We start from the raw sequence: 27,263 nt of genomic DNA on the forward strand, positions 1-27,263 counted from the left end.
GAGAGAAAGGCCCTTTCCACATCTCTTTGATTGATACAAAAATGTTGGCTGTCTTCAAGATTGTGCCGTAGGTCCTGTATTTCCCCACTAAAAGCAAATGTATCAAAACGATTATAAAAACCATTTAGGGCATTTGCAAGTTCTAAATCAGAATTATACCCACCCAAGGTAATCAGATTATCATGCTTTGAACTATTCTGCCCAATTATACTTTTCATACTAGACCAGGCCGAACCCAACTTATTAGCAGCCATTTGACTCTCAAGTCTCACCTTATAATTCTTCCTTGCCTGTAAAATTTCTATCTTTAACTCCCTTGTGGCTGCTTGTTTACTTAAGTAATAAAAGTAGCATTAGTTTTAAAGATAAATGATATTAAAATATAAAATATATGTTACTTAAAATAAATAAGTGACTTGAATACCTTTTGGTTGTCAGCCTATGGATAAGCATCACTTGTTTGAAGTTGACAGGAACATACATCCATTAAAAATGAGCTTGGGAGCATTTGGTTAAAAGCTATGGCACAAATGACCCTTAAAGTGAAGTTAGCTGTGAGAAAAGATCTAGCATCATCTGTTTGTAGGTCATTAAGTTTGATGTTTTGTTATCTGTGTAATGAAATTCAGGCATTAGTAGCTTATATCAATTACCAAGTGAAAAGTGTCCAAATACTTTCAGTGGCTCACTATGTGCACGAGGATTAATACTGTTTATATCCAGTCCCAAAGAACTCTTATCCCTCTGTTGGTTGTAAAACTATTGTCAGGGTTGGGAATTATGGGGCAGAGAAGGAAAGTTTTATGCTTCCCTTGGTCGGTGTCGTTTCTCTTGCAAATGAGTATCTTGATGATGGTGCAGATGTTCTGTAATGAGGGTCATTAGGAGCGAGAATAAGAATGGGATGAACTGGCAGGGCTCTAGGCGCCTCATTATGCAGACACATTTTAAAAGGTCGACGGGGGTGCGAATGGCCGCTTAAGGGTCCCGAACACAAAACCAGGGGGAGGAGAGTCAAAAGAAGCCAGAATTCAAATTGCACGGCTTATTGTCAGAGCAGGAGGATTTAACCTCGGAGAGGTAAGGATATCAGGAGCGCAACGCCGACAGCGGATATATTTGGACACTTGGAGATGGCCGCGGTTACGCACGCACGGATTTCACTGCTGATCCTCGCTTTCGTGGCTTTAACCGTAGGAGTACAATGTCGATCTTTGCGTAAGCAGATTCGGAAGGTGACGTCGTTTCAAGGAGAGCGTAAAATCCGCATGGACATTCAGAGACGGATCCGTCGAGAGCCGGGGTCCGAGCGCGACCAGTGCGCCCTCCTGAGCGCGCCGTGGACGGAGAGCACCGCTCCTTTTGGGGACTGGGGTCAAATGTATCGCCTGAAGATATTATCGACGATGGGTGATGGTCCACGTCGTGCCGTTTTCCCAGAACCACCCCTCTTTCAGTTCGTTAGACGGGTTTATCGATGTTGTCAAGTTGGGTACCACTGTGGAAGTGTCAAAGGGATACAAGGACGAAAACCTGGTGGTAAGTTTTAATAGAAGTATAATTTGTTGGTCTGTTTTACGATTTCCTGTGATATTAATATCAACATTATATTTTCTTGAACAGACTCCAACATTGAGTTTCTGCTTGGGGTGGATGTGTTGTCCGCACCTTTGGAGCGTGCAGAAGTTCATTTCCAATTTTCTAATCCCCAACACCTCAACATCCTCCCTGTGCTTCCCTCTTTGGAGAAACGAGGGTTCCCTACCAGGTAAGATTTTAGAGCATGATAGATGAAGTGAGGATGGCACATTAATGCATTTGGCAAATGTTTTTATCCAAAGCGACTTGTATTAGTAGTTGCCTGCACTATGCATTATCAGTATGTGTGTCTCCTGGGAATCAAACCCACAACCTTTACAACGCTAATGCAGTGCTTTACCAACCAAGCTACAGAATATTGATATGTCTCCTGTTGTTGTTCTCTCTGCAGGTACAACATCTGGTTACGAGGTGGTGTGGTAGAGCTGAGAGTAGATCTGCTCGCCCTCTTCCAGGCACTGCAGCTGGCTATCGGAGGACCCAAGAGAGGCCCAAGCCTGATGGAAATGCATCGGGTGAGGGGTTTGACCAGACCAGGGGTCCTTGACCAAAAGGAAATCCCCCCAGCCCCTCAAGACACAGCGCACGTATTGAAGGGGGAGGTGAATGAAGACATGGACGGTGCTGCCCCCCAGCAGCTGGCTTTAGAGCTTGGACTGGCATTACACTGCAGCCTAGAAAACAATATCACACAGCCCTGTCGAAATTATGGTGTGCATTTAGCACATGCACCCTTTATTGCTCTGACGTACAGATAGCTATATCTTGAACAGCGTCTTGGGGGATGCATTTATAAACTGTCTGTGTCCAACCAAACACTGTCAATCTCTGGCCCCCCTCCCCATTATGAGTTCTTTGTGGCCATAAAGTCTCTGTCCATTCAGTCCACTAACACCTGGTGTGAATGTTCCCTGGATGGTTCGCTATTTGAGGAATTGCTAATGATTCCCATTGTTTTGCGACAAAGGTTCGGCAACTCTTTTAGTGTTATTCGGAGTGGCCGGTGTGGTTATGGAACACTATGCACTTCAGCGTGTAAATTGAATTTATTAACTTAAAGGTTTATTTGTGGTGAAAAATTATCACTTTATAAATGTAAATAGTGTATAATTACAGTTATATATATATATATAAATAAAAAATTTGCATTGTATCTGTGTGCCCAGCATTTTTTACTGTTAGTATTATCGCAACTGTTTAGGTATTGAACGTAATTTGATTCCAAAAGAAGTCAACTGAATTTAAATTAAAAAGAAGAATTAAAAAACAACTATGTGCAGATTTTAAGAAATACACCAAGGCCTGGTTTCACAGACAAGGCTTAGCTAAAGCAATGACTAGGCCTTAGTTAAATTAAGATGAAAAAAAGACGTTACTGGTGTGTATCTTGAGACAAATCAATGGCACTGGCACACTTTAAGATCTGTCAGTGTAAGTTATTTTTTAGTTAAGACAGCTCAAAGATGTTTAGCCTCAAGCCTTGTTTATAAAACCAAGGGTATATGATTTTATTCTTTATCATTTTATAATTCATCTTACAAGCATTTAACTCAAGCTAACTATTCAGAAACATTGCATACATTCAAAGTACTGTATGATGTAATTACTAAAAGATTTACCGGAGAGGTTTTTTCTTGTATTTCTGATAAACTTATTCTGTTATAGCAATAGTTGTTTCAATGGCTGGTTTAATGCAGAAAACATTTTTGGGTGGATTCCCGGACAGGGATTATCTTAAGCCAGGACTAGGCCTTAGTTTAATTAGGAAATATAACTAGTTTTAACAAACATGCCTTACTAAAAACATTACTTGTGTGCATTTTGAAACAAAGGGCACTGATGTATTTTAAGATATGTGCAAGCTGTTTTCAGTTTGGACAACTCTTACATTTATTTTAGTCTAGGACTATAATCTTTGTTCGGGAAACCGCCCCTTTAGCTTTTATTATGTGTGTATATGGCACCTTTTGTTTGTTTGGACACCATTTACCCAATTGTATTTATTTATATAATATGGGGTGCGGATTACCGGTCACTACAGTGGCGGCTCGCTGTTCCGAGGGGCGCAAATTAAAAATATGTGTTCGGAGTGTCATGTATGTTGCTCTTGTTTTCAAAATATGTGTTTGTTGCGTTATGTGAATCATGTGCATCACGTGTTTTGTCAAAATAAGTGCCTGTTGCACACGCGTCAAAACCATTTATGATAAAGGAGACACTCACGTTCACAAAATACACGCAAGACACTCCCTTAACAGTAAACTCTGATTACGCATGAGATTATGTGAGCGTCTCTTTTATCATAAACCCTTTAGACGCGTCTGCAGCAGGCACTTATTTTGACAAGACACGCGATGCACATAGGATCACTAGACGCGCAAACACATATTTTGAAGTTATGAACCACACACATGACGAGCTATATAAATGTTGTGACAAACTTCGCATCGAGCGCCCTTGATAAAAGAAGTCACCGACTGGGGTCACTATGCAATAAATAATACTCATAGAGTGCTAAGGTGTTCTCCTGGACAGGCTTTAGATTAGGCCAGCACTAGGCCCGAGTTATTTTAGGAAAAAAATACAGTACTGTGTTTAAAGTCTTGCCACCTTGCCATCATTAGATTTGTTGTTTTTGCTTTAAAATGGTATAAAAAACATTTATAATTATTTCTCAGTCTCTTTATTAGAATACAACTAGAAAATATGAGAAATTTGTACACAGTTTTAAAAATAATACAGAATAAAATGTTAAGATAAAGTATCAAGTATTTTAGTGGAAGCTCCCCTTGCAGGAACCTGCAGTTTCTTTCAGCATTCTAAAAATGGCTGGGTTATTTTTGACCCATAATGGGTAAATATTGGACAGAACACATGCTGAGTTCAAATTGATCCAATGTGGGGTTGTTGTTATTAGGGATGCACGATATATCGGCCAACATATCGTTATCGGCCAATAACTGCTTATTTTTAATATTATCGGTTATCGGTCTGATAGCAAAATTAGTCCGATAAATGAAAGCCGATAAGTGATGGATTATTTTGGTTTGTTGAACCACTTCACTTTCTCATTGCTGGCCATGTGGAGTTTTGATTGGTGCATTCTGTGACATAGCACGAAGATGACACGTGTTGCGGGCTTAAGAAGAGTATGCTAGTCTAGCGCAAAGACAAGATGTCCGCGGTCTGCGAGTTTTTAATTGTGAAAATAATATGAATATTTATCGGCCTATAGATATCGGTTATCGGCCCCCAAATTTAAAGAGTTATCGGTTATCGGCCAAAATTTCCATATCGGTGCATCCCTAGTTGTTATGTAACCATGGGGTATAAAAACCCAGCAGTTGGGTTAAAACAACCCACCATTGGGTCCATTTTAACCCAGCGGTGTGTCCAATATTTACCCAACATGGCTCAAAAATAACCCAGCCATTTTTAGACTGTAAATGCAATGAAACCCTAATTTAAAAAAACCTAATCTAATGACTCAAAGAGTTCAACTAAGTTCACCAAAGGGAAGGTTTCCCATATAGGGCTTATCCTAGACCCAGACTAAAATGCATGTTTGAGCTGCTTTAATTAAAAAACATCTCACACTGAAATATCTTAACATATATTAGTACCATTGTTTTGTCTCAAAATTCATACCAGTATAATTTTTTGCAAGATATGTGTAAAAACTACGTAAATGCCCTAATATAACTACGTCATAATTCTGAATTTACTTAAACCGTGTCCAGGAAACCGCCCCAATGTGTTTAGTGTAAAGAGAGGTCACACTATACTGGCTTTTGCCAGAGAAGCCATTTTGTACTCAAAATTGTTCTTTTTTTACATTTTGTGTACTGTATTTTCTGTTTGGTCAATAAAACTTAAAACAAAGCTGGTGGTGGCCTAAGACTTTACTAGACAATACCTTACAAATAATTGTACAAATTGTACAGATAAAAAATGTGTAGTATTTATTATATTTGTACAAGCTGTTTATAGTTAAGACAGCTCAAACATGTATTTTAGTCTGGGAACCGCCCCATAGAGACTAACCAATTTTAAGCACAGATTTTATTAGTCATGGATCACATTTTTACTTACAGGAGACAGTGATAAACCTATATTCTTATCACAGTTATTACTTTACTATTGTAAAATCATAATGTGGTCATATTTAATGGCAGCAAACAGATTTAAAAAACAATAAGCAGATTTAAAAAAAAGCCTTGTTTCATGTCACTTTTTGCTTGTTATTAGAATTAAAATTATTTTAATTTTAATACGTTATTAAAATGTTTAAACTGTGCCTTGAGATAATATATGGCATTAGTTTCATATTAATACAATGATTTGTAAATGCAACATAAAACCATAAACATTCATGTAAAGTGCAGTTCCTAACCAGGACTTCAACAAGATATGAAGGTAAGTTTTGAATGTGTTTGTTTATTTTCCAACCCTATCTCAAAGCGAATTTGTTCATAGTTGTACGAATTAACCATGTGGCTTATACGTATGATATTGTATGAAATTGTACGATTTCGCACGAAAGAGTGAGAACTTTTTCAAACGAGAGTGGGGTTTCGCACAATTAACAAATCATACTATTTTGTACGAGTTATCATACAAATAAGCCACATGGTTAATTCGTACGAAGATTTTGCCGTGAGATATGGTTGTTATTTTCTCAAAATGGTTCGACTCTACACTTTGCCCTAACATGGGCTGCGGCCAAAGTTCACCAGAAGAACGGCAGAGAAAGAGAGAGAAGGTGAAGGAGGAGGGGATGACAGGGACAGCAAGTTGGAAAAAATATCTTTTCAAATTAAAAGGGCAACAGCAACTAGACAAAATACAACGCTGGAAAATATGAAAGAGAAGATCAAGAAACTGAAACGGCTTCGAAATAAACTCATGATCTAAAGGAGGGAGCACTACGCTCGGAGCGAGACGCAGGTAAACTTAGAACGACTGCAGTGTTGTTTTGGCTTGTGTGTGTGTGTGTGTACGCCACTGCTGTTTGCACACTGAAGTAAGTGTGTGCGATCGCTTCAACGACCCAGACAAAGCTTGTGATTCGTATCCTTTTCATATCCTTGCTTTCTCCAAGATCTACAAACCATAAAAGACAGGCATCTGCTGAGAAATTACAAAACGTAAGATGGAGGGAGGCGAGGAGAGGAAGGCTGGAGAACGAAGAGGTCGCCTGTCGGCCTTGCAGGAGCAGCTGGTGTGGTCTCTCCTGGGCTCGGGGCTTTCGAAGGAGTTGCTGATCCAAGCCATGGGAGATCTTGAGAGTGAGAGAGCTTCGGGCGGTGTGGAGAGGACAGACCGGGCCGATGGGGAGAGCTCAGAGGAGGGTGAGATGGACAATCCTCCACCCATCTTCCACGAGCTGGAAAGACTTCCACCGGAGGAGGCAGCGAGACAGAGAGCTGAAGTGGACCAGCTGTTGCAGTAAGTCAAACTTCACCCAAAACTAACATCTAGTAAGATTGATATGACTGAAATGCTATTATTCCATTAAAAAAATCTTCTGCTCCAGACAGCTCGGGTGTCCTTCTGATCTCCCATGTCATGATATCTTGATCTATCTTGTTTTTCTTCAGCCTCAGTCCATGTCTTTTCTCCCTTATTCACGTTCGCCAGCTTCCTCTCCTCTAGTGCTCCGTTTCCAAACTGTTGGGGTGAATATAAAGGAGGTTCCACCTTTTCTAGTTACTAATTACCCACCCTATTCATTATTCCCAGTCCATTTCTATCTTTTTAATAAATGAACTACATCGACTGGTTAAAATTAACAGAGTGACACAGTGTCCATCTGTATCTTTGTGTGTGTGTGTGTACATTTGACTGTAGTGATATTGTAAAGATAGCACTGTTGCGAGGGTAGATTTGCTTTCAAAGGCAGTTAAGAGATAAAGAATGACTCGTGATATAGCACATGATGCACTTTATACGATCTGCTTTGTTTGTGAGCGATTTGTATAGATGAAATACAGTTCTTTTAGGAATGTTTGTGTGTTTGTGAGTCTGTGTGCGTTCATGAGGGCTATTTGCAATCTGTTTCACTGGACTTTGGCCCTTTGTCTCTGGCCTTATCTGAAAGTGTAAACATTGCACCCGATCTACCTTCTTCCTTTTATCTAACAGGTCTCTTTTAAAGCTATTTTATAAATTCTCTTGTTAACTGATTATTTTTTTAATTTTACTATTACAAATTACATGGAAGGTCAATCTTTGATAACAACAAATTATGTATTACTAAACTATATGTAATTGCATGTTTAAATGTTATTGGTTGCATGGTGGTATTGGTTGCATGTCATTATTACATTTCAAAAGGTTTTATAGGAATGTAATTCTACCCAAACCTTAATTGCTTTCATTGAAATAAGGTTTCATGCTTTTACTGCCCATGTGAGGTTTATTATAGAATAATGTGCAAAGGTCTTAGGCCACCATCACACTTTTAAATAGGTTGTTTTTGCAGCGGTATAGTGACCATATATAATTATTTCTCATTCTCTTTATTATAATACAACTAGAAAATACAGAAAGTTTGTATATAAAAAAATTATAAGCTAAAGTGTCAAGTATTTAGTGTGACCTCCTCTTACATATTAGCTGTAGGCTCTCTTAAACCTAAATATTATAAAACCCTAAGTTTTAATTGAGGAGCTAGATGCAAAAGTCTCTTAACGGCACATCCGTCAAAAATAAGATATATGGGTCATTCTACAGAAAAGGTGGAATTCGGGTGATTGAAATTTGCTTAAATGAACTTCTTTAATAGCATTAATTAACTTGTCAAATCTATGAATCCGCAAAACAGGGAGCTTAATCTATGTTTAACTTTTTAATACATTTTAATAAAGAATCCATGACTCATTTATTTGTCATTGGTGTTACCTGTGATTTAAACAACATTAATGTTGATACTAAATATTTTTTCTCATTACAGCTTGTGTATTTAGTTAAAGTTTGAGTAGAGGAATGATAACAGCAAGAAAAAATATTGATTATTAATATTTGTTTAATTAAATTCTTCATCTTTATCCAGCATTGTATGAAATTATTTGATTCTCAGTTTGACTTTTTTCTTTAAAACCAACAAAAACAAAAACATTCAACCAAAAAGGCTTTGATGCAAAGACTGAAATATCAACAATGACTTACATCCCATATCAACAACAAAATATTACTAGAAAGTACAAGAAAATACATTCATAACACCAAAACTTGGTTTAACACCAATGACACAATGTAACACCAATGACAAATTAGAATATAATAATAGATAATGAATATGATAAAACTTAAACAATGTTCCATCTTGTTTTGTTTTTATGCTTTTATGTTGGTCAGTTAAAGGAATAGTGCTTAGGAAGTACTCATTAGAGAAGTAACACTAATGACGGTAACACCAATGACAATTTACAGAAAAAAAATTATATTTTAACAAAATGGCTGCCATTAGCCATATGCAATCACATACTATAATCACAAATATTTTTATGTTAAGATCTTAACACTCCCAGCTATAAAAAAAAAAAGTAACACTAATGGCATAAAAAAAATCTTGTTTAAAAATTCTTAGATATATCATGATATTTTAGACAAATAAGGCAAGATCTCACAAACCTTTTGCCTTCCTCCACTGCACTTCTTTCACTGACCTCTTGACAAGCGGAGCTTTTTAATCCAAAGTTGAACATTTTTCAACTCTCGGCACTTAGAGCGGAAAAACCGCAAGGCGCCGGTTTTCAGGGCAGAAGAAAACCACTAGATGCTGGCTTATTTGAAAAACGCAGAGCTTCCATTGGAAACACTTGAAAACATGTGCAGGCCTGCGTGCGTATAAGCTTTGGTGTGCACGCCCACTTAGTCAGTAGTAAATTCTTTAAATATGAAAACATAGACTACTTACAGGCTGTGAGTCAGAAGCGGGCGGAATTATGATAATGAGCGTTGTGTTCACGTCAATAGGCTGAGGAAAAGCAATCTGCCTACAATCCATGTTTTTGTTGTAGTCCAAAAAAGAGATTTAAGTTGAAAATGATAACTCGCATCATTGTTAACTTTGGGATTTGTACCTTTGCATATCGTTAACATGTACTAATACACACTTAAACACCAAATGAAATGTAAAATCGAGAATCAGATATTTGGTGCTCTTTAAGAGTGCCCAATTACAAGACAAAATTTGGATGCACTTCAGATTTCTCCTCAAAAGAGTTCAAGATGTGTTTAGTGCCAAGAGAGGTCACACCAAACACTGACTTTTACCAGGTGCAGACATTTTTTCTTATTTTGTGGGCATATTTACAGTACTTTCTGTTTTTATCTTAATAAAACAAGCAAAAAATAAATATGGATGGTCATTACAGTTTGTAAAACAACAAAGCTGGTGGTACCCTTATGCACAATACCACATTGCATGCAAGACTTAGGCTGCGTTCGAAACCGCATACTGTATAGAAGGTACTGAATTAGATTACTTAGCGTTAAAACAGTAGGTACTGTATAGTATGAATCCTGGTAGTATGAATGAGATTCGGATGTACTACATCCGCCATGTTGCTTCATCACGTGACATACGTCGTCATCACGTCATGTCATTTCAGTGCGAAAACAACCGCATGCCTCGTCTTCTTCGCTGGATAACTCCTCTCCCGGGGCATCATGGGACAGTGAAGGGTCCATCGTATGCACACTGCAAAATCTAACCGCAAGTAGTAGGTCATCCGGGTACTTTTCGCATACTGTTTTTCGAATACTATGTATTCGGACATACTACTCGCCTCGTCTACTGCTATTCACGTACTATATAGTATGAAGTAGGCGGTTTCGGACGCAGCATTAACCTCTATTAATACTATTATGCTATTAATAAAATAACTAAATTTTCAGAGTCAGCCTGGAAATATACATTTTACCCTGTAATTATTGAAATGTTTGTGTATTGTAGAGAGGATCCATGGCATGTAGCTAAAATGGTAAAAACATATATGCAGCAGCACAACCTCCCGCAAAGAGAAGTGGTAGAATCCACCGGCCTCAACCAATCCCATCTCTCCCAGCACCTCAACAAGGGCACACCCATGAAAAATCAAAAGCGTGCCTCTTTATATAGCTGGTATGTCAAGAAACAGGCAGAGATTAGCCAGCGTGAGTATGACTCTTATGTTTGGCTTACAAGTAGGCTTTAAGATCAAAATGCACATTCACATTGTTTCTAACATATTGATTATTCCAGAATTCACCAATGCTACTCGAGGTGTTATGTCAGGAGAGGAATCCGGAGAGGATGGACGAAAAGGGCGGAGGAATCGTTTTAAATGGGGCCCCGCCTCTCAGCAAATCCTATTCCAGGCTTATGAACGACAAAAGAACCCCAGTAAAGAGGAGAGGGAGGCATTGGTGGAGGAGTGCAACAGGTAAACTTAAGACTTGAGAATCAAAGCTTCTGCATGTGAAACACTATATCCATTGCGATTTGGTATTTTAGAGCAGAGTGTCTACAGAGGGGCGTATCTCCCTCTCAGCTAGCTGGCCTGGGCTCTAATCTGGTCACAGAGGTTCGTGTATATAATTGGTTTGCCAATCGGCGCAAAGAGGAGGCTTTCCGCCACAAACTGGCACTAGACGTGCCATACAGTACCCACTCAGCACTCTCCAGCAGTCAGACACTATCATCAAGTCCTTCACCAGGTAAAGGTGATATCATTTAGGCTCACACCAATCAACATACACTTTTCGCACTGATTTTACTATTATTATAACTCTGTTGTTGACACTCTGAAGGTCTGAAGTACAGTCAGTCAGTAGTGTGTGAGAGTTTGGGCTCAGTGAGAAGCTCTACTGGGGAAGACAGGACTGGTAGTAGTCGCCTCGTATCCAGTCCAGTCCAGTTAGAACCTAGTCATACACTCCTGGACACACACCATCATAAACCGGTGAGAAAAAAACCACAAGATCTCAGAGAAATCAAACTTGCAGTTTGATTTGACAGTCAATGTACAGAAAAGAAATAAGCCTCCAGTTTTTGTTTCCTCTATAAGGTATCCGGCGGTGGTTCCTTACCTCCTGTCAGTACTCTCACCTCCCTTCATGGCCTGTCCGGATCGTCTGCTCACCCTCAAGGGCTAATTATGGCCTCCTTGCCCAGTGTAATGAGTCTGGGAGACTCTTCACTTCTCATAGGTATAATTTAGTGTTGGTATAGTGGTCTGGATTACTAACAAACACTAGTAATCGATGGTTACTACTCTTAATGTAGGCTTGACGTCCTCTCAACCACAAACAGTCATCAACAATGTGGGTGGAGGCTTTACCACCCTTCAGCCAATCTCTTTTCAGCAACAGCTTCACACCTCACCTCAACAGCCAATAGCACAGCAGCTTCAGAGTCACTTTGGTCCAAGCTCGTTCATGACAACAATGGCCCAATTGCCATGTCACAGTAAGTAGTTTTTAATGGATGTTTCTTTTTATGGACTTGCATGAAAAGGAAGACCTTAGATATACATAAACTGGCATAACAATTTTGGACAACTACACACAATATCTTGGTATTGTGCAATTGCTTTGTAAGCACAAAAACTTAATCATTCCTTTAAATAAAGTGGAGTTCAATCAAAATGATGTTTTTATATATTGTGTTTCAGTGTACAGCAAGGCAGATCTGAGCTCTTACTCCTCCTCTAACCTACTGTCCCAGGCAATGGTCATCGCAGAGGGTAACAGCATTGGGACGTTGACTAACCTCACAGCTGTTCGGCAGGTATGAACCAAACATTCTGACTTCAAACGTGCAGGAACTCAATACAAGGAATTTTACGACCTATCCAAATTTGATGCAAAATTCACTTTTACAAGGTGTTTGAACATACATTTGTGTAGGCAGTGTGTGAACACAACAACCCTAAACAGTCCTTCCAGGAAAACGCTGAGTTTTTTTGTGCTTGTTGCGGGCAAAAATCCTCGATTTTGCGGCACGTTTTCTTAAAAAATGCGATGGAATATGAGGGAAATGTATTCAATTTATGCGTTGGAATTGCGGGAATTTGCAAAAAATTGCGGAACTTGCAAAAACTGTGGAAACTTGTAAAAGCTGCAATGATGTTCACGTCACATAATCACGCCACTTCATAACGTTCCCATGGCAATAGAGGACACGGCTGCGCTTTTGGGAAGTAAATGCAACATTTTTCAACTTTCTGCTAATATATATGTGACTTTTTGCTACGAAAATGCGGAGATTATGAAATCAGGCAAGCCCCGCATATTTTGTGCGCGTAAATATGTAATTAATGTGGCGAAAGTGCGTCGTATTTGGAAAAAATGCAGCCCCGCATAAATATGCGGACTTTGGCTGATTATGCAATATATCGCGCGATCGCACAATCGCGTTTTTCTGGAGGGACTGCCTAAAATGAAAAAAACACCCATGCTTTTTTCATTAAACCAAAGCAGTCTCATTAGACATGCTACTTTGCTTCTCTTGTTAATGTGATGTAACACTGATAAAGCCCCGCCCACGGCCACTGACGGCGTATTTTGAGCTGAGACTTCACATACATATTCTAGGCAACACCTGAGACTTTTATTGTAAAAATTAAAGACAGATTTTTATTTCACCCTACAAGAAATACAACTTACTCTTTCCCTCTCTATCAGATTTTCACCTCAGATCCCGAAGGTCACGCAGACACTCAAGAGGAGTCCTTACACCTGCAGTCCACTTCACCAGAGCCAGGTATACACGTATAAGCAAACCTGCACTACCATAGTAAGATTATACCGAAATAAAATATGAAAATCCTTGTTTATTCTGATTTCATCATCTATGGATCTCAAATTGACAGTGTCTTCAAGCAGTTTGGAGCTATACTCTCAGACCCAGACAAGCGAAACTCATTCTACTCACTTGCTCTCCACTTCACCAAGTGACATCGAGCCTTACATCCCGGGACAGATGGTGTCAAGTGAACAATAACTGCAGCTACTAACCTAACAAAATCCCACCTAACAAAAAAAACTGTTGAGATTACCAGAGATGAATGAAATACTGGCCATATAAATGAAAAGTATAAACATTTAAAATGCATCGGAGAGCAAAGATCTAAATAAATATGACTGAAGGCCATATTTGTATAGATGTTGATACTCACTGCCTAGATTTCTGACATCAGTTGTGAATTGTGTTTCAAGGATATATATGTCTTGTTTGATTTAGAATGAGATAATAAGGTCTGGTGTAAATAAGTACATAATTACATACAAAGCAGTGGCGGCCGGTGACTTCTCTTCCGAGGGGCGTACATTCAAAATATGTATTTGACATGTGTGTTGCTTGTCATTTCAAAATATGTGTTCATTGTGTCATGTGAACCATGTGTCATGTCAAAATACTTGCCTTCTTTAATTATAAACCCCGTCAAAACGTCTGCAGCAGGCACTTATTTTGACATCATGTGTGATGTATAAAAGTTTACACAACGCGCAGAACACTATTTTGAAATGACTTGCCACATATATGTTGTGAGGAACTTTGCATCGTGCGTCCTTGAAAAAGAAGTCATTGGTCGCCATTGATACAAAGTATAAAATTATAAAATTAAGAATTCAAAATGTGAAATTTGTTTTAAAAACAGAACAATGTAAATGTAATTCCTAATTTTCTAAATGTTATTATCTAAATAAATGAATAATGTTTTTTTTTGTAAAATAACATCAATTTTATTGAGTATAGCAGGGAGGGGTTGTAACTTGAAGACAGCAATATTTTGTTTTTGGTAAGAACAAGTTTTCTTTGTCTGTTACTGAACATTAACAAACAAAATCCAGTAGAAAACGAGAAAACATCTCAAAGATGTAACCTAGTAAAAACAACTTCTGATCGAACGCAGAATATTCAGTCTATTATACAACATTTTCTGCTTCTCCCAATGATGTCCTTTTCTTTTTCTTCTTCTTTTTCTTTGGTAAATCCTCTACTACAGTTTGCTGAACATCTGCTTCTCCATCAGATACATCAATCACTTTTTCACTTGCCTCTGTTGATTTTTTTCTTTTCTTCTTTTTCTTCATTTTCTTTGGTGCTGTGTCTATAGTGTCATCGTCTTCTCGTCCTCCTTCTGTCTCTCCACTTTTCTTTTCTGTTGTCTCTGTAAAGGTTTGAAATGAAGGGGAGAGCAGGTCTGAAACAGACACAGCGGCTTCTCGAAGCCTCATCTCCATCTCACTGTCACTATCACTGCAGGAGAGAGAGAAAGAGAGAGAGAGAAATATTTTTTTTAACATAGTAAATCAAGTGTGTGCATGTACAATACTACTGTAAGTAAAAGTCAAGCTCACCTAGAGCTGGGAATTGGTCTCCTTTTAGGAGGTGGAGGAAGTGATTGCTCCATCCATTTTCCAGGAGCAGACGTGGAGAAGAGACGGAAACCTTAGCAAATAGTTTCAATTATTTAAATTATATTTAGCTGCAATTTTTGAACTATAAATGTGAACCTTTAAAACTCTATGATATTTTAATATACATATGTTATATATGTTATGTTTAATATGTGTGTGTGTGTGTGTGTGTGTGTGTTAAAGTGTGGTAATAATAATAATAATAGAACTAAAACAACTAATACATCTTATATAATAAAAACTAATCAAATTAAAAGCTTTTATACAATTAATATATAAAAATATTTAAATTAACATTTGTGTCCTCAATAATTTCATTATGTGGTTTAACAATAAGCCTTTCAACCATGGCTGTATTCACAACACTGCAAAGCATCTTGTACATTATTGCTTAAATATGCATTAAACTTTGAGTGATACTGTAGGTAACATTGATACAGACAAATAAAGTCACTTTATCAACTTATCCCCAGGGCTAACATTTTTTATTTGGCCTTTACTGTACATGGGGATTCATCAGACATTTTCCTCTAAGCAAATCTGTAATATAAGAAACTCACCTTCTTCTTCTTCTTCTTCTTCCTCTTCCTCCTCTCTCTTTTTAGAGTTAATGGATTTCACGGCATCATTTTCAGAAAACACCTCTGAAATAGACCTAGTGTGTGTATGTAATAAAAAGAAAGAGATGATGATGAAAGGTTGCACTGACAAACAAGCACACAAATCATCAGAACTCTCAGACATAAACTTCATGTGTCTTACCCATCCAAAATCACTCCTAATTTCTTTGCCACATGGGATCTGAATTCTGGAGTTGTCCCGAGCTCATTGCCATCATGCTCATGTTTTGAAACTTCTGCTCTGTGTAAACAGGTTGAATTCGTTTATTAACAACATAACCACAAAATCCAATCTGAAAGTACTGAAAGCATAAAAAAATGAAATAATTGTTGACTCAAATAAAAGCCAACTCACCTATAACTTTGCCTGCCATTGCTGTCGTTATCTGTGTGTAGTAAAAACAAGACCCGAGATGTTACTGGTTAACGTCACATTAATTACAAACTCGTTACGTTAGTGGCACGAAATAATACCTTTCCCATTGATTTTGATATCCTGCGGCTTAAAGCTCCACACCGCCTCTTTCAATCTTTCAGAGTTTTCCTCTTCACTGCTGCTTTCAGACATTGTCCAAGGTTATTTCTCAGCCAGAAGAAGCTTGAGTTTAAACAACTACCGTACGAGGCATGCAAGTATGATGTTGGCTGATTATTTGGCAGCGTTTTCACCTTTGTAACAACAGCGAACAGCAATCATTCAAACAGTGCTGCATATTTGAAGTGATACTTTTAAAATACTGTTTCACCTTACTACTATATTATAAGTATACCGCTTTAAATGTGTATGCACTTATAACACGCGAACGACTTCCACATGTAGGAAGTAACGAGAAGTAAACATATGTTGCTATATCACTTATTGTGTTCTTTGCTGACCCCTACAGTACTGGAGATGAACAAACGTCAGGAAAACTCTGGCTTACAACAACATAATTATGTGTGTATATTCACAAAATATATTAATATATAAAATAGAGAAAATATGCATGCATGACACTTTAATAAAGAAACAAAACTCTTTTTGATTCTGAACAAGGTGAAGTACATACAGCATCGTAAAGGCTAACAATAATACCTTATAATGGGAGATACAGACAGTAATATACACAAAGGTTAACGTTAACCATGAACTATTTTAGGCTAGTTCTGTACCATAGTAAGTGTGTAAAAAAATTCAACATTTACAGACTTATGTTGTCGTGGTTTGCCACCTAGTGTCAACCTGACGTAATTAATTTTGTTGTTGAGGTACAGTTCCCCCTGGAGGAAATCACTGTTGTTCCCTCTACCAGAGGGAAAGGAAACGTCATGTAATTGTAATACAGATAATAATGTAGGCAAATGTTAAACTGTAAAATAAGGGTTTCATTTAGGGAGCTGATGCATTATAGATTAGGAAGGAGAGGAAGAAACAGTTACCCAAAAATTACATGAACGCTGTCTTCATGTTGTATTCACTACATTGTACTTCAGTTATGGTTATCAGTAAAATGGGAATTTGGTCTCCAAACAAATCAGCACTGCTTTAATGTCAGATTACAAAGATTTTCTCCTTGGTAGTTATAAGAGAATAATGGTAACATTTCAAACTGTTTTCTGAACTAATATTTATCCAGTTGATTTTTTAAATATGATTTCAGTATAATTTACAACTATACATAAATATAATTTACAAAAATAGATTAATCGCTGTACAATGTACTTTTTGAGGTAGGTTTACTATTATGAAATATTTCTGTACCTCAACAATTGCATTAATGATACAAAGTTGTGAAAAATTTTGAAAAAAGATGGGGTTGAATTGTATGGAGGACCACAAGAGTCATGCAAAATGCAATAAAGAACTCAAACATTCAACAACTACCTGGACAATAAAAATAGCAATTAATTTATTGGTTTAAAAATGCATTAATTAATCTATAAATAAATAGACAATGTTACAAAAAAAATCATTATGTAACATTTTATTAGGCAATAAAAAGTGAGATTATAAAAATAATGTAGAAATGAAATATTAATTCACTAATAAATAGTTTAAAGTAATATAACAATTTACAAAAATAACATAAAACAGAAAAGTTCATCAAGTTTTTAAATTGCATTTACAAATTCTTAATTCAATAATGCAAAATGTAATTCAAAAAGAGATTTAAAAGAGAAATAAATGACTGGATTTATACATTGAACTACAAATACAGGTTTAAATTAGGCATTTAAATGGGCATTTCCGTTTAACATTTCTGTTTTCATTTTCCCGATGGTTCTCCTTATTCTTCTCGCTATTCGATTTGCTTTTCATTTTAGCCTCTCTATTTAGCTTTTCCGTGACTCTTTGGGTCCTCATCCGAGATCTATAAATCTGCGCATGACGTACAATCAGAGCCAATCAGTGAGCTTGTTACATCCACCTGACCATAGCTAATTTGCATTTCTTATTTGACCATTTGCAAGGACCCAAAGAAAACAAATAATTGCTATTTTTATTGTCCAGGTAGTTATTAAATATAGAAGTTCTTTATTACATTTTGCATGACTCCTGTGGTCCTCCATACGAATCCACTGTGACACACAGTCGTGTCCCTGAGCAAGACACTTAATCCCTAGTTGCTCCAGAGGCGTGCGACCTATGACATACACAGCAATTGTAAGTCGCTTTGGATAAAAGCGTCAGCTAAATGTAAATGTAAATTATGCTTTTTTTCAAAGTGACTTGCAAAGGTAAGTAGAAACGAGAGGGGGCTTTGAAAAAAAAAGTTAATACAATTGCAATAATAAAAACTGTTTTGGATTTGGTCAAAACAAAGCAAAATATGGAGTATAACATGTTTTGGTAGATTTTAACTGGATTGGCACATTTTTCATCTTAATAGTCATATTTATCTTTTTCGTATTCATCTTCATCACTGGACTCATCTGATTCGGTCAAGTTATCCTCATAATCATCATCATAAAGATCAGCAATGTTTTCTTCATAACTGTCTTCCTTTTCTTCATCATCATCATCATCATAGTCATCTTTGTAGGACTCTTCATCATCTTCATACCCCTCAGATTTATCATTTTCCTCTTCATAATCCTCTTCATCCTCGAAATAATATTTATCCTTTTTAGTGTTACTTTCCTTGAATTCTGAAAAGCTTTTTTTAAGCCCCAAAACTTCTTGCTGTAGCGTGGAGTACATAACTGCAAGATTTGCAGGATCAATGTCTTTTTTAACTTCTATCTCAGCTGTGGAGATTCCTGCAGCATCATTTGCCGTTGAGGTATTTAGCACAGACTCTGAGATGCTCCTGTCTGTCTCCTCCTACAAAATGAAAAATAAATTCAACATTTAACCATTACTTTTTTCTGTTTAAGAAATAAAATTATATTTGTGTATAATAACTGGCGAACCTGCTGTTCAGAGATAATGCTGCTCAAGCTATTGTCTACTGACAGGTTCTGCTGGGACATTTTTTTCTCCATGGCTTCAGTCAAATCAGTTATTTTGTGTTTCTGTAATGCTGGTACTGTATAATGATCCCTGATGTGAGTCTCACAGAGGGACGCATCACAGGTTAAACAAGACTTCACTGCTTTCAGGCTCCGCTCAGAGCAGAAATCACAGGCAACATCTTCAGGCCCAGCATAAGAACGTGGTGGAAGGGCTGGACTGAAACCAGCCTGCTGTAGGTTTTTAACCACCTCTGCCAGTGCTGTGTTTGTGTTCAGTTCTGGACGTATTTTGGACCCTCTTCCACACTTTGGACAGAGATAATCTTCTATACAGCTGTCCCAGAATGTATTAATACAAATTCTGCAGTAATTGTGTCCACATAGAATGGAGACTGGATCCTTCAACATAGATTTGCATATTGGACATTTTAAATGATTCTCCGTCAACAGTCTAGAAATTACAAAATGAAAGTGAATTAAAAAAAATATGAATAGACTGTGATATAAAGAAGTTTAAGGACATCTATAAGCAAAATAGTAGAGTAGGCCTATACTTTAGGGCTAATAAAGCCGTGAGGTAAAAGTCAAATTTTGGATGTAATTTAATTTTATAGGTGGGGTGCATGATTTTTGAAAAACACTTTGGAAAAGGGAGTCGTGCTGAGTACTAAAACACACTTGTAGCCAATCAGCAGTAAGAGGCGTGTCTACAAACCAACATCGTTGCCTGGGTTGCGGATGTGTGGGGTGGGTCTATCAAAAGAAGGTCCAGAATCTATTGGGGTAGGGGCGTGTTTGTTTAGGTCATTTCAAATATCAACATTGCCTTTCAGAGATCATGCACCCCGCCTAAAATAAATATATAATCACTCATGTTTAATCATTAACTGTTCCTTAAACATTTTAATTGGACTCTTTTATCCATAAAAGCAATACAAAAAATATATTGTAAAACGTGCTGAGATTTTCTTTTAAGGGATCCAGAAGTTCCAAAATGGTACTAAAAATGTAAATATATTTGCTTTGTTGTGTATATTTTAAGTAAGGAATAATTGATGATGGACCGTTGAATTATTAGAACATAATGCACACCCAAGGTGGGATATAAATAAGGGATAATGTCTTGGCAGGTTGGTATCACAGAAATATTTTTCAATATGTAATCAGGACTGGACAGATCACAAAGCGGAGGGTCTTGTATCACACTAAAGGGGCTTATTATACAATAACAATCTGCTGCCTGTACATTATCCCACTTATTATTACATGGCTATTAAGTAATGTAAGGAACATTAAAGGGCACCTATTGTCCGATTCACGTTTTTACATTTGCATTGGTGTATAAGTGTGTATTGGTACATGTTAACGATATGCAAAACATATCCTAAAGTAAATGACGACGCGAGTTATCGTATTCTTGGACTACAACAAATGAATTGTAGGCAACAGTTTACTTCCTGGGCCTGTTGACGTGGACAAGACCGACATTATCATAATTCCTCCCGCTATGAACTCACAGCCTTATGCTGCGTTTACACCAACCGCGGTAGAGGCGTGAAGCGCAAGTGATTTCAGTGTTAAGTCAATGTGAAGGCGCATTATCCCGCGTCAGGAGGCATTCGGCGCGGCGCGGAAGGCGCGTTTCCGCCTCTTTCGCGGAGTCACTCATTCAACCAATGCTTTATTTTGTCTGTAAGCAGTCACCCGGAGCTATACGACACAAGTTCTTATTTCTATAATGGAGACAGGAATAAAAAGGACCTCGCTTGGAAGAGTATCAGTGAGGACAACCTGGTAAGTTGTAATACACACTTCACTTTTGACTCACGTGACGTTTATCGACCCGCATCGTTTATTTCCCCCCTATAGTAAGGTTACCAAATACAAACTGGCAACTCTCTCGATAAATGCACAATCAACATCAGTCATCTTGCAAACAGACAACCGCATAGCACTTGCCCCTCCCACAAGAAGCAGGTGAACACATTGTATTATACCAAATAGACAAAATAACATTGTTTTTACCAATGAAATAAGTGCTCTTTAAATATTATATTTGAAATATGTTATTTTTAACTGTGAATTACCACCTTGGGTGTGCATTATTTTCTAATAATTCAACGCCCCAATGTCAAGTTTTCCTTACATATGTCACACCTTTGTTGACATTTGAAAACATGAAGGTGGAATAACCTTGAATCCAAGTGAAAAGTTGATTCAGCTTTGAAGTGGGTTGGTTGTTCAACTAAACAATCTGTCCATTCAGATACAGAGGTGAGTGTAGGAGAAGGAGCTCTCGCTGAGTCTACTCTGTAAAGAGAAATTATTACCTCAAATATAACTTTACAATTGGGGTAAACATATTTGTTCATAACTATAGATGAACTTCTTACATGCATGTGTTGCCTCTTGAATAATGTGCAGTGTCTCCTGGGTTGTTATAAATAAAACTGGGGATTGGCAATGTTTTATTTGTTTCCTCATTACTGAAATAATACAAACATTTATTAACAGTTTGGCAATCAATTAAACAAGTATTGATCCTGCTTTGTATAAATTCATTTACAACCCCAAAACAGAAAAAGTTGGGACAGTGTAGTAATTGTGAGTAAAAAAGTAATGGAATAATTTACAAATCTCATAAACTTATATTTTATTCACAGTAGAATATAGATAACATATCAAATGTTGAAAGTGAGATATTTTGAAATGTCATGCCAAATATTGGCTCATTTTACATTTCATGAGAGCTACACATTCCAAAAGTGGTTGGGACAGGTAGCAATAAGAGGCCGGAGGATTTTAATGTACACATAGGGAACAGCTTACGGACTAATTTGCAACTTATTAGGTCAATTGGCAACATGATTGGGTATAAAAAGAGCCTCTCAGAGTAGCAGTGTCTCTCAGAGGTCAAGATGGGCAGAGAATCACCAATTCCCCAAATGCTGTGGCGAAAAATAGTTTTCTGACTTTCTCAGAGAAAAATTGCAAAGAGTTTGAAGTTATCATCATCTACAGTGCATAATACCATTCAAAGGTTTAAAGAATATGGAACAATCTCTGTGCGTAAGGGTCAAAGCTGGAAAACCATACTGGATGCCCGTAATCTTCGGGCCCTTAGCCGGCACTGCATCACATACAGGAATGCTACTGTAATGGAAATCACAACATGGGCTCAGGAATACTTCCAGAAAACATTGTCAGTGAACACAATCCACCGTGTCATTCGCTGTTGCCAACTAAAACTCTATAGGTCAAAAAAGAAGCCATATCTAAACATGATCCAGAAGCACAGGCGTTTTTCCTGGGCAAGGCTCATTTAAAATGGACTGTGGCAAAGTGAAAAACTGTTCTGTGGTCCAACTAATCAAAATTTGAAGTTCTTTTTGGAAAACTGGGACGCCATTTCATCCGGACTAAAGAGGACAATGACAACCCAAGTTGTTATTAGTGCTCATTTCAGAAACCTGCATCTCTGATGGTTTGGGGTTGCATGAGTGTGTGTGGCATGGGCAGCTTACACATCTGGAAAGGCATCATCAATGCCGAAAGGTTTATCCAAGTTCTAGATACATATGATCCCATTCAGATGTCGTCTCTTTCAGGGAAGACCTTGCATTTTCCAACATGACAATGCCAGACCACATACTGCATCAATAACAACATCATGGCTGCTTAGAAGAAGGATCTGAGTACTGAAATGGCCAGCCTGCAGTTCAGATCTTTCACACATAGAAAACATTTGGTGCATCATAAAGAGGAAGATGCGACAAAGAAGACCTAAGACAGTTGAGCAACTAGAAGCCTGTTTTAGACAAGAATAGGACAACATTCCTATTTCTAAACATTGGTCCTCCTCCAGGTGTTCCTTATATGTACTTTTAACTTTTCTGGCCTCTTATTGCTACCTGTCCCAACTTTTTTTGGAATGTGTAGCTCTCATGAAATCCAAAATGAGCCAATATTTGGCATGACATTTCAAAATGTATCACTTTCAACATTTGATATGTTATCTATATTCTATTGTGAATAAAATATAAGTTTATGAGATTTGTAAATTATTCCATTCTTTTTTTACTCACAATTTCTACAGTGTCCCAACGTTTTCTGTTTTGGGGTTGTAGTTCAACCTATTGTATTCAAATAATAATAATAAACAAATAAAAAAAAACACAATCGAATAAAACATATGATTTGCACCTTGCATTTAAATGAAACCCTTCTCTTCTTATGAGGTTGCCGGGTAAGTCCATTGACCAATCTGTCCTCAAAGACAAATAGCTAGGGGTAGGAGAAGCTGGTCTTTCAAACTTTTTTCTGTGAAGAAAAACAGTATTGATTATATAAATTGCAATATATTTTGAATAAAAGTGCATTATATATATATTGTACAGTTCTCTCATCACTCCATATTTAACATATGGAATAGAAATCTGGGGGAATACTTATAAAGTTAGAACTACTCCAGTTTTTCTACCACAAAAAAGGCTATCAGAATAATTACACATTCTTCATATAATACTCCAACGAATCCTTTGTTTATTCAGTTAAAAACATTAAAATTCTATGATTTGGTAGATTTGTATACAGCTAAACTTGTGTATAAGGCAAGACAACATACTCTCCCTCAGTCCTTGCAAGCTATGTTTAGCTTGAGAGACAGTATTTATGATCTAAGAGGGGCTTATATGTTTAATATACCATATTGTAGAACAAATTTAAGAAGACACTGTCCATTAAATAAAGGTGTTCAGCTTTGGAATAGCTTCCCGGATGAGTTAAAAAAGGCCAGGTCATTAATACAATTTAAAATACTTTATAAAGGATTGGTATTGAAAAGATATATTGAATAGCGATGATAAAATTAATAGTGAAAATAATAACAATAATAATAATGCATGTACTTCTAAATATATATTGAAAATATTTTATTTCGCCATATTAAATAATCAAAATTACTGCTGCTTGTATGGAGTTAAGGGTGGGCTTAATAAGCTTTTGCTTCAGCCTACACCTTTTGGTCAATAAAAGTGTAATGGAAATTTTTTTATTTTTTATTTTTATTAATATTCTCTTTTTTCTTTTTGAATGATTTTGTATGTGTATATGCATAACTGTATGTATGTACTTATACGTTTTTATGTTTTTATGTGCAAAATGATGCAAATGGAATTTTTTTTGTTGACCAAAAAAAATCTAATAAATAAATAAATAAATAAATTGTAGTTTGTATACCATTGTAGTAAAAAGCAATTTCTCCTGTTTAAAACATCATTGAATATAATAACCTGTAACATGTAAAATTTGAAGGACAATTTAAATAGTAGGCTTATAAGCAATTTTAAATTTTGTTTTAAATTGACCTTAGATCTAAAGGAAACATCTCTCCTCCTTGAAAGTTGTTTGGTAGATCCATTGAAAAATCTGACCTTACAGATGGACAGCTGGGTGTAGGAGAAGCTGCTCTCTCTGTCTTTACTCTGTGAGGAGAAAATGCCATCTCAAACATCAATTTGTTACTTATGCAGAGTTGGGGTTCTGGAGCCTTTCATCTCAGGCCTAAGGATAACAAATAGACTCATTCACACTGGCAATTTTAAAGTCTACTTTGTGGGAAACTAAAGTAGCCAGAAGAAACTACTGGAAACACTGCATTCTAGGCACATCTAAGACTTGAATGAAAAATATGTGCCCTTTAATATAATATGCCATTAAATAGTACCTGTTTTAAAGCCTGTCCATTATCAAAACAGAAATCACACTCTCTTGATTATCTTACTGACACAAAGTCATAGACCTAGGCATTAAGGTGAGTAAATTATGGGCTAATTTTAATTTCTTGGGGAAATTATTTCTTTTAAAGCTCATGCAGCTGATTTTGGAGAGCCCAGGTGGCTGCTCTCGCTTTGCTCTTTTCTAACTCAAAGTCATTGCGTTTGTCAGGCTGCACTGGATTAAATAGAACAGACGTCTTTTTTAGAGGTTGTTGTGCTCATACGTGATCTTTTAAATTAACAGTAATGTATTGGTAATTTAACAGTAGAGACTGCATGTGTGGAAAAAGACCCGTGGATAGACATTACGCATACATTCTCCCATCTAACGTCTCCTTTTGTGTTCCACGCTTAAAACAACATAAGGTGGGTAAATGGCGGGTTTTATTGTCGGGTAACCACACCCTTAATAAAGCAGGTTGTAGTAGAACAACGAGTTACTGCGAGTAGTAGCTTGACATATACAAGGAAATGTAGCATTTCTAAAATATATTTAACTTCACAATAGTTTTAAACAAATAGATATCAAGACGAGCACACATGCAAATGCAATGTAGACTATTTTACTGGTGAAGAAACATGCTGTGCAAACTTTATAATGAAGTCTAAACATTATTTAAAAAAAGAAAAAAAACCTTTTATTTGCAAATCCACCACCTGGTTCTTCTTTAAGATCTGCGTCTTCATAGGTCGTGATTGCGGCAACAGGCGACTCTGGTCTTTTTCTCTTGGAATCGCTTAGAGGATAAATGATTTGTGATTAAATGGAGTGTTTTGCATCGAAACTACTTCAAGAACATGTAATATACGTTAGTTTTGCACCTTTTGGAATCCTGCTGTTCTTCAAGACTCATCGTGTCCGATAAAGGTGAAAGATTTTACCAGAACTTTACTAGAAACACACAATGTACAAATTGTGCGTTCGGTATTGATGGAGAAATCGAAACTTTGGTTTAGTTTATTGCTCTTGTAAACTTGAAAAAAAAAAGAACGTAAAAAGGTCTTACAAACGTTAATATGAATATACTTTAATTAATATCACTGTATGCTGCAAATATCAATGCACTTACTGTTTTCTGAGAAATAGACAGCCGCAATGTATTTCTCTTATTTGCTCATCACTTCCTGATTTAAGAAAATCGTCCAGGTGGAAATAGCTAAAGTGAAACTGACAAGCTTGTCAAGTATGCAACACGTACTCGAAATGTGACCACTGCATACACGCACTGCAAGTCGTGAACAAACACAACCGGAGAAGTGGGCACCTATTACTGTCTGTTGCAGTTTTTCATATAAAATTATCACAACCCTACTGATAAAGCCAGCTAAGACGAGCAAAAGCTGGTGAGAGTTTTAGCTGGTCTCCCAGCTTGGTTTTAGCTGGTTTCACTGGTGTAGCATGCTGGTCTAGCTGTGGTTTGGTCACTTTTTAAGCTGGTCTAGATGGACTAAGCTGGTCAGACTGGAAAACCAGTTACCCACCAGCTTTGTGTTGCTAGGCTGGGCCACCTTAAACCAAGTCTTAGCTGAATTTTTCAGTAGGGTAATAAAATCGACCTGTCAAGTCTGCTTCTCTGTGTTTTTTTAATGAAATATACACGACTTTGCATTCAATATTGTTAAATTAAAATCAATTATTCATTTGGCAAAAGGATCATATTAGTAAGTTATTTACAGAATTTTAATATTCCTAGCTCACAAAATATGCATGCAACAATGGCCATTTCTCAACCCGAAGGCTGCAGCCTCCGGAGGTCACATATGAAGGCTGCATACGTCATCAAGCTTGGTTTATTTAAGTTAACTACACTGTAAAAAAAACTTTGCTGCCTTAAAATTTTTTGTTAAATCAACTAAGATGAGTTGTCATAACTTATAAAATATAGTTGAGAAAAGTCAACTTAATTTTATAAGTCATAACAACTATCCTGTAGTTATAACAACTCACCTCTAGTCAAGATAAATAATAGCAAGTTGAAATGACTTCCAAGCTGATTCAACCAAAAATTTAAGGCAGCAAAGTATTTCTTACAGTGAAGCATTACATTCATAAGTCATAAGCATATTAAAACAATTTGTGATTAACTAAGAATAATAGTCAACCTTATAATTGTTCATATTCTGAAATAAGACAGTATTGATGATGCAACCTGCAAATGCGACCTCCAGAGGCTGCAGCCTTCCGAAAGTGAAATCAATTGTTTAGGGCTTTTTATGTGGGATCACATTAACATTAGGGGTGTCCAATTTTGCTTATGAGGCCCGGTGTCTCTGGAGAGTTTTGCCCCAATCCTTATCAAACACACCTGATCCAGCTAGTCTTATTAAGCATATACAACTTTCAGGCAGGTGTGTTGAGGGAAGTTTCAGTCTGCAGCACACCGACCTTCCAGGCCGCTATGCGATCAATGAAATCTCT

The 27,263-nt window shown here is 37.0% G+C and overlaps 4 protein-coding genes across 10 annotated transcripts; 2 read left to right on the plus strand and 2 right to left on the minus strand.

Annotated features, from left to right (window-relative positions):
• The first annotated feature begins 336 nt into the window (after window positions 1-336).
• Window positions 337-4,597, plus strand: LOC129414268 (uncharacterized). Its single transcript, XM_055168265.2, has 3 exons — window positions 337-1,539; window positions 1,624-1,768; window positions 1,991-4,597. Exons 1-3 carry the CDS (start codon window positions 1,134-1,136, stop codon window positions 2,355-2,357), a joined length of 918 nt encoding a protein of 305 aa, XP_055024240.2. The 5' UTR covers window positions 337-1,133; the 3' UTR covers window positions 2,358-4,597.
• A 1,786-nt stretch (window positions 4,598-6,383) lies between these two features.
• Window positions 6,384-14,252, plus strand: hnf1a (HNF1 homeobox a). The gene is made up of 10 exons (XM_055168252.2): window positions 6,384-7,047; window positions 10,562-10,761; window positions 10,850-11,030; window positions 11,102-11,304; window positions 11,398-11,549; window positions 11,655-11,796; window positions 11,873-12,055; window positions 12,261-12,376; window positions 13,273-13,351; window positions 13,461-14,252. Exons 1-10 carry the CDS (start codon window positions 6,752-6,754, stop codon window positions 13,589-13,591), a joined length of 1,683 nt encoding a protein of 560 aa, XP_055024227.2. The 5' UTR covers window positions 6,384-6,751; the 3' UTR covers window positions 13,592-14,252.
• A 56-nt stretch (window positions 14,253-14,308) lies between these two features.
• On the minus strand, window positions 14,309-16,455 carry c5h12orf43 (chromosome 5 C12orf43 homolog). 5 transcript variants are annotated; one of them, XM_073867658.1, is made up of 6 exons: window positions 16,107-16,455; window positions 15,988-16,018; window positions 15,775-15,868; window positions 15,573-15,667; window positions 14,953-15,043; window positions 14,309-14,851 (listed from the first exon to the last, which is right to left on the minus strand). In XM_073867658.1, the coding sequence occupies exons 1-6, from the start codon at window positions 16,113-16,115 to the stop codon at window positions 14,518-14,520; spliced, it is 654 nt and encodes a 217-aa protein (XP_073723759.1). In that variant the 5' UTR covers window positions 16,116-16,455; the 3' UTR covers window positions 14,309-14,517. The 5 variants fall into 5 exon arrangements, with proteins under 5 accessions (XP_073723759.1, XP_073723755.1, XP_073723758.1 ...); XM_073867654.1 differs by having other exon boundaries at window positions 15,775-15,873; window positions 16,107-16,449; XM_073867657.1 differs by having other exon boundaries at window positions 15,585-15,667; window positions 15,775-15,873; window positions 16,107-16,448.
• A 215-nt stretch (window positions 16,456-16,670) lies between these two features.
• LOC129414252 (uncharacterized) lies at window positions 16,671-26,029 on the minus strand. 3 transcript variants are annotated; one of them, XM_055168244.2, is made up of 9 exons: window positions 25,915-26,029; window positions 25,667-25,736; window positions 25,480-25,581; window positions 24,434-24,550; window positions 23,271-23,387; window positions 21,461-21,553; window positions 21,261-21,377; window positions 19,026-19,518; window positions 16,671-18,936 (listed from the first exon to the last, which is right to left on the minus strand). In XM_055168244.2, exons 2-9 carry the CDS (start codon window positions 25,696-25,698, stop codon window positions 18,496-18,498), a joined length of 1,512 nt encoding a protein of 503 aa, XP_055024219.2. In that variant the 5' UTR covers window positions 25,699-25,736; window positions 25,915-26,029; the 3' UTR covers window positions 16,671-18,495. The 3 variants fall into 3 exon arrangements, with proteins under 3 accessions (XP_055024219.2, XP_055024221.2, XP_055024220.2); XM_055168246.2 differs by having other exon boundaries at window positions 25,502-25,581; window positions 25,667-25,818; window positions 25,915-26,010; XM_055168245.2 differs by having other exon boundaries at window positions 25,667-25,818; window positions 25,915-26,010.
• Between the last annotated feature and the right edge of the window lie 1,234 nt (window positions 26,030-27,263).

Source organism: Misgurnus anguillicaudatus, chromosome 5 (genome assembly GCF_027580225.2).
Source record: "Misgurnus anguillicaudatus chromosome 5, ASM2758022v2, whole genome shotgun sequence".
Lineage (NCBI taxonomy): Eukaryota > Metazoa > Chordata > Actinopteri > Cypriniformes > Cobitidae > Misgurnus > Misgurnus anguillicaudatus.